We start from the raw sequence: 7,210 nt of genomic DNA on the forward strand, positions 1-7,210 counted from the left end.
CTTGACAAAGTTTTTGTCTTAATCGGGGCAATAGTGTCCATTACAGTCATCACACCGGAACTGAAACTATTTACAAGTTCTTCCACTGGAGCTATTGTAGGGGTTAATAATGAGGCATAGGCCTGTGTGAATAACGCACATGTGTTATCACTTAAGTAACGCTTCCTAATAAACTCTGTTTCCCTTTTCAGAGGATGGACAGGGGTGGTCATTTTAAACATAATGCTGTAGTGATCAGACAGAGCAACATCATTCACTGTGACCTCAGAGATGTTAAGACCTTTGGATATTATTAAGTCCAGTATGTGCCCTCTGTTATGTGTTGGAACTGTGACATGCTGAGATAAACCAAATGTATCCAAAATATTTAAAAGCTCTCTAGCACATCTTTCTTCAGGATTATCAACATGAATGTTAAAGTCACCCACTAAAACAACACAATCAAAGTCCATGCACACAGAAGACAGTATTTTGGTAAACTCATCAAAAAACATTGTGTTATACTTCGGTGGTCTGTAAATTGTTACCAAGGCAGCTCTGCAAGGGCTTTTTAGCTGAATGACAATATACTCAAAGGAATCAAACTGACCACATGAAATATTCGTGCATTGAAAACTGTCCCTGATCAGACTGGCAACCCCACCTCCTTTCTTATGGGTTCTTGGCGCACTAAAGAAATTGAAGTTTGCGGGGGTTGCCTCGATCAGAACTGTCGAACTCTTATCTTGATCTAACCAAGTTTCTGTTAGGAACAACATGTCAAGGTTATGTTTGCAGATAAAATCATTAATTAAGAAAGATTTGCCAGCTAAAGATCTAATATTTAGCAGAGCCAATTGGAGATGCCAGACTGGATTCACTGGTGAGCTTTGGGAATGACATACTATGGTTAACAGGTTGGCAGAATTTATTGAACGTTTTTTATTTCTCACCAGTCTAGCCCTTTTTTTGTTGTTTATCACCACTGGGATTGTTGAGCATACATACTGTACTCCATAAGGCCCCGGCTTTTGCTGGGACAGAAAAGTCTTTGTAATGTTGTCACAGCCTGGACCCGGTGCACATCATATTGGTGTCGCAAACATGGCTTCCTCCATAGAAGGATAATACCGTGTAGTTCCAGAGTTGTAGTGCTTTGGCTTTGCCCCGAGAGAATTCCAGTGGAGGCTGGTTGGTTTGTTGCCATCTTCCCCTGGCACCTGTCGGGTGTGGCAGGTACAGGGTGGAAGTGAAGACATGAACTTGAGGAGATCAAGAGACTGGTTAACCTTGCTATCTAGACCCATGGAGTCCCAATCAGGTTGACTCATTATTCCATCCAAACTAAGTCGTCGGCGGGGTGGCTTCCGGGACTGTGGGGATTTAGGCCTTGATGAGGCCTTAGCCTGACTGAGTCGGCGGAGTGGTGGCGTCTTGGAGTGTGAGGATTTGGTGCTGGATGGGGCCTTATCCTGGAGTCGGCGGCGTGGTGGCGTCTTGGAGTGTGAGGATTTGGGGCTGGATGGGGCCTTAGCCTGGAGTCGGCGGCATGGTGGCGTCTTGGAGTGCGAGGATTTGGTGCTGGATGGGGCCTCGACAGCAGAGGATTGCACGGTCGGGTCGTTCTCCTCCTGTTGAGCTGATGGAGCCACTTCTTGAGTCTCGTCTGAAGGGGGTCGATCACCTGCTACCAGGGTCTCCTTCCGTTGAAGCAGTGGAGCCTCAGCAGATGAGGGTTGGTCACAGCCTGGCGGGGCTAGCTTAGTCACTTCCCCTTCAGCGACTATCGGCTCCATTTTTGGAGGAGAGATTGATCCTGCGTGCACACTGTCTGATTCAGCACTCATCCCAGCCACCATGTTTATCCGATGTTTTGGGACAGCTTGCCTCCTTTCCTCGAGATAAGCAGACTGTCTGTGCCTCAAGAGATAAAACATGCTGCTGCTTAGTAACCGCACTCCTGACTTATTTAGGTGAAGGCCATCGTTCTTAAAGAGGTGCCTGCGCCCTGAAAATATGTTGAAATTGTCAATGAAGTACATCGATTGTCCAGCGCATGTTGCTTTGAGCCATTTGTTAAGCATCATCACTCTGCTGAAACTTTCATCCCCCAGCCTGGGCGCGGGTATGGGTCCACTGAAAAACACCTCAGTATTTAAAGTTCTGACTTTGTTTATCAGTTCAGTGAAGTCTTGCTTTAAAAGCTCTGATTTTTGCTTCGCAATATCGAGGGCTCCTGTGTGTATTATCAGACTAGTGGCTGTTGGATGCTGAGCAGCAATGCTCAAGATATGTTCAGAGATAACAGACACCGTAGCTTTGTTTAAACAACATACTCTGGTATTGTTGCTACAAAAGTGTTTCATCCCATTCACAGCAAAGTCGCCCACTATCAGAGTGCGGGGCCCATTGGGTCGCTTTCTCTGTAGCCTGCTAGCACATGCATTAGCATCGTACCTCTCTTTCGAGCTGGGTGTTCCAACTTTCCCTGGGTCAGGAGTCTCGGAGAGTGGCGTAAATCTATTTTCCAGTAAAATTCCAGCAGCTTGAGGCACTTTGCTTTGAGCCTTTGTTGTTGCCTTGATCTGTGATAATTTTCCTTCTGGTGCCGGAGTAGATGACGCATTCTTCTGCAGAGGTGGCCATTCCTTTTCATCGTAAATCTGCCAGTGCTGGGTTCTGCCAGGGTCCCGTTGAGTCTCAATGGTGTTTGTTTGCATTCTGTGGGTCCGCTCCCACTCGCTGTTTTGGGAGATCGGCAGAGTGGTTTCATTCCCGAGCTGTCCGTTTACCTCCATATTCACTTCAAGCCGGTAGATTTTTGTTTCCAGTACTGCTATCTTCTGGAGCAGTTTGTGGTAATCATCCATTGACAGGGGAGGCATGTTGCTGCTACTTAGCTTTCGTTAGCCGAATTCCTCAGCTCCGATAAGGCAGACTTGTGTTCCAGTAACGACAAAAAAGCACTTTAAAAGGCTCAAAAATGCTCAAAAAGCCTTTGTTTGAATATAAACATGATTAAAAGATAATTCCAAGACCTCCTGAGTAATTTAGAGGTGTTTAAAAATGATTAAAAAGATGATTGAAGCTTGAGAAGCAGGAGCAAAGCAGAGAGACGTCTGCACAGTAGCGAAGCAGCAAGAGGTTATTTATAGAAGGGCATTTTAAAAAAAAAAATTTTAAACAGCAAAACCATATCTGGAGGTGAGAGCACGCGAGAACAGAATTACAGACGCCACGACTTTAACGAGATATTATTGCGTACTTACTTTGTTTCGATCCAAAAACTCCATGTCGCATGTATCACTGAGTGTCAAGACATAGCTGTGAATGGCCACAGCTTGATTTTTTGGGGGATTTGATAGGTGAAACATGGTAATATAACAAGGGTCGCGATGCAGAAATCGCAGACATCAAGGAGTGGTCGAGATTTTCTTTTTTATATATTTACCCTTTTAAATGTTTTTTTTCAACTTTTTTTTTGTTTGAATCAATTATTTATCATCTAACATATTGAGGAAAATGCAACAGTGACAAACAAAAAAATACAATTAAGGGATAGTTATGAGGTAGATATCCATGACTTTTTTACAGACGCCATTTTTTTCATTGTGACATAATTTGTTTAAAAGTTTAAAATGTGTGAGTGAATAATTTTTTAAAGGTTTTTTTTTTTTAAACCGAAATATGAGACATCAATGAATGATTCTAAACTAAAAACGACAGACATTTGGAATAATAAATATAATTAATTACCTTCGTTTTATGGCTCTGTTGAAACAAAAGCGGTTGCGCGACATCTGTAAACGGGGGTTTTCAGGGTAAAACGGACAAATTAAAAATAGTTCGGGGGCTTCATGTGCCATGAATCTGCTATGGCAGCATATAGACATATTAATCTATCAAACACAACAGTTGTTTTGGCTTAAAATGCAGCTGTTTATTTTAAAGAGGGGTGCAAGAGCAGAAACTGCTTTTACAGTCTTGTCTGTGTTTTCCGCCATATATATGCCGTTACGCTTGATAACACACATCATTTAAAAGTTAGGATTTTTTCCCCACGTGTTTCAATTGAATTTCTATTCGTGTCAAGCCATTTTTAAGTTCTAGTTAAGTTTTAAGTTAGTCTAAACTGTAAGTCCTGATAGGATTTTGAGTTTTTGCAGTGTTCAAAATAAATGTATGATACAGGCTGTATTGGAGCACAATTAGGGACCAGTGCTACTTGGTGTTTTATCCAGCAATGACTACTGAGCTAAAATTGATAGTTAGCATTATTGAGTTTTTATTTTACACCCTCATCACTCCACATCGCTATGTTATGTTAAAGCCTGTATGTAAGACACGTTAGCCACGCATCGACAGTGGTCATGATTAATAGAAACCTAGCCCTCCGCAGGGCTAACGTTACGTGAGCTAGTAACAGTAACGTTAATCTTATTTATTAGCGCTTAGCGCTCTTTTTTAGTGCTTAGTGCTCTACTGCTTTAAGATGGAGGCTGTTTACTAACGCTGCCCAGACGCGGCCGAGGCTGTCATTTCGCATCTAGTTCAACATACATGTGATCTCTATGAGACGCATCAGACGCTACCTGTACCAACGTAGCATCGTGCGGGCTAGTATTTAGCAACGTCGGCGTCGTTTGTAGTGGCTGTCGGCTGCAGTAAGTTTTTTTTTTTTTTTTGCTTCTTCCTCTACTCACGTGACATCAGCGCGTTGTCCCGCATTAAAAGTAGTCAGAGCAAAAAGTGATGCTTAGAGCTGTGAAAATAAACGATTACTCGAGGTGAATAAAATTACTCGGATCAGTTTTTAAACTCGAGTTACTCGAGTTGCTCGAGTATTCATTTCAGCTCTAGTATGAACAGAAATTGTTCATAACCGGGGGACTACCTGTATAGGAAAGTCAATTACATGCAATGACATTTTTCAGCCACTAGGGGCGGGCACTGCCTCCCCTCAAAAACCTCCTAACCTGTCTTTGTCTCTAAGGCCAAGCGTTGGAACGAAGCGGCAGCATCATCCGTGTGGAAGCCCACCCCGAGTCCAACAAGCCCGTGGTGAAACCCCCCAGCACGGACGGCAGCGGCTCTTGGCGCTGGACTCCCGTGGAAAAACGTCCGTCCCTCCGACAGTCCGCTTTTAACATCGACGACATACCGCGAAACGCGGACAGCTGCGACTCCCTGAAGGACGCCGGCTCCTCGGACGGCCGGCAGAGCGTCGCGGGGAACAAATTTGAGGGCAAACTCGGCGTGGAAGGAGTTCCGAGCAATCACCCGCACGTAGTTTACCCTTTGCACCAATCCCATTCCAATTTCCAGGATCCCAACTCCTGCAATCCTCTCACTCCCAATTCCGTATTCTCCCCTCCTTTCCATTACCACCCCCAGTCGGTCACGACCATTCGCGTCACCCCCGTGGAAGGGACGGCCGCCAGCAGCGACGGCAGCTCCGACAGCCAGTCGGCCGCGTCTTCCAGCCGCGAGTCCACCTTGAGGAGAAAAGACGGCGCCGAAGTTCACTTCGGTCAAGATTCGGGGAACAACGTCTTCAAAGGTGAAAGCGGACATTTTTTCCAAGACAATCCCGTCCACCATAACAGACAGTTACAAGGAATGTTCGGGCGACCGAGTCCGCACCCTCCGCCTACTTTGCCCCGGCCCATTATGACGCACCCGCCACCTCAAAGTCTAGGTTTGGCCTTTAAGGAAGCTTAATCTGGTCAAATATCGTCTTTCGCCACCAAGGAAGATTTGATTTTCTGGGCAATATACACATATTTTTGCCATTTTTGGAGTAGTGGTGTGACAACATAAAGGTTATATATCGCCCAAGGGATATGCTCCAGTACTATGTACCATAAGCCGCAGGCTTCAAAGTAGAAGATAGTGGCTTGTAGTCGGAAAATTACCGTATACAGTGCACATACATACATACATACATACAGTATACATAATTGTTGGCACCCCTGAAAAATATGTGTTTTTTAGCTTCTAATTGTTCTTTTATTCAAATAATATGGGACCTTAATGGAAAAAAAGAGAAAAATCCAACCTTCAATACAAGTGCATTCATTCAGTGGGGAAAAAATCCCACATAAAGAAAAAAATATTTGACATCAAATAATGTGTGTCACAATTATTAGGACCCCTGGTGTTAATACTTTGTACAAACCCCTTTTGCCAACAAAACAAGGTCTGGGGACTGAGATGGCCATGGAAGGAGCTTGATTTTGTGTCTGGTGAACCATTTCTGTGTAGATTTGGCCATACGTTCAGGGTCATTGTCTTGCTGAAAGAACCAGTGACGACCCATCTTCAGCTTTCGGGCAGAGGGCAACAGATATTGATTTAAAATGTCCTGGTATTTCAAAGCATTCATGATGCCATGCACCCTAACAAGGTTCCCAGGGCCTTTGACACGGTCCCAGGCTTCAACTGGGACCGTGTGCTTTGGTCAGATGAGACCAAGATTGAGCTTTTTGGCAACAAACACTCTAAGTGGGTCTGATGTGCCACGAAAGATGCGCATGCTGAAATGCACCTCATACCCACTGTGAAGTATGGGGGTGGGTCAGTGATGCTGTGGGGCTGTTTCGCTTCCAAAGGCCCTGGGAACCTTGTTAGGGTGCATGGCATCATGAATGCTTTGAAATACCAGGACATTTTAAATAAGCTTGAGAACGATAAACTGATACGACCGGATATCCGGTTCTACAGGTGAGAGATACAGATGTATCAATAGTAAAGTTACCATTCGACAGTAATTAGCCATTAAATATTCAATGAACCGATAGTAGAGATAGGATTCGGCTATCGCGAGCACAAGAACCGGCTTCAAATGCATTGCTAAATATGATATTTAGCTTTTACTTCACATGCTGCGCTTGTGTCATTCACCACACAGCGCACTTAGATCAAGACCGCACGCATGATATAATATGGACAAGCACTACTCACAGTCGTGGTTGCCTCAACTTCCCATGCATTTCGGCAGAACCGATACTAGTCGCCGTCATTCCACGATCGTCATAACAACGCGAGAGCTAACAAAACCACTGTAACGCACGGTCCGTAGCGTTTTCTTCAGAGCCCAAAACGAAACTAGTAGTGGCAACGAAGCAACATGCTAAAACAATGGACAGTGTGATCACCGACGCCAGCGACGTGCAGCGCTTGATTTTCAACGCACCCAGGACAACAGGAAAAGTCGGACTTTGAAGTGATG

At 44.5% G+C, this 7,210-nt stretch overlaps 1 protein-coding gene across 1 annotated transcript in view; it reads left to right on the plus strand.

Annotated features, from left to right (window-relative positions):
- LOC130929336 (phospholipid phosphatase-related protein type 4-like) overlaps positions 1-5,996 on the plus strand; it is a 38,735-nt gene extending 32,739 nt beyond the window's left edge. Inside the window, exon 11 of the mRNA XM_057856420.1 lies at positions 4,973-5,996. Coding sequence (XP_057712403.1) covers positions 4,973-5,700 — 728 coding nt within the window. The 3' untranslated portion in view covers positions 5,701-5,996. The remainder of the gene's footprint in view (positions 1-4,972) is intronic.
- The last annotated feature ends 1,214 nt before the right edge of the window (positions 5,997-7,210 follow it).

This window comes from Corythoichthys intestinalis, chromosome 14 (assembly GCF_030265065.1).
Source record: "Corythoichthys intestinalis isolate RoL2023-P3 chromosome 14, ASM3026506v1, whole genome shotgun sequence".
Taxonomy (NCBI): Eukaryota; Metazoa; Chordata; class Actinopteri; order Syngnathiformes; family Syngnathidae; genus Corythoichthys; species Corythoichthys intestinalis.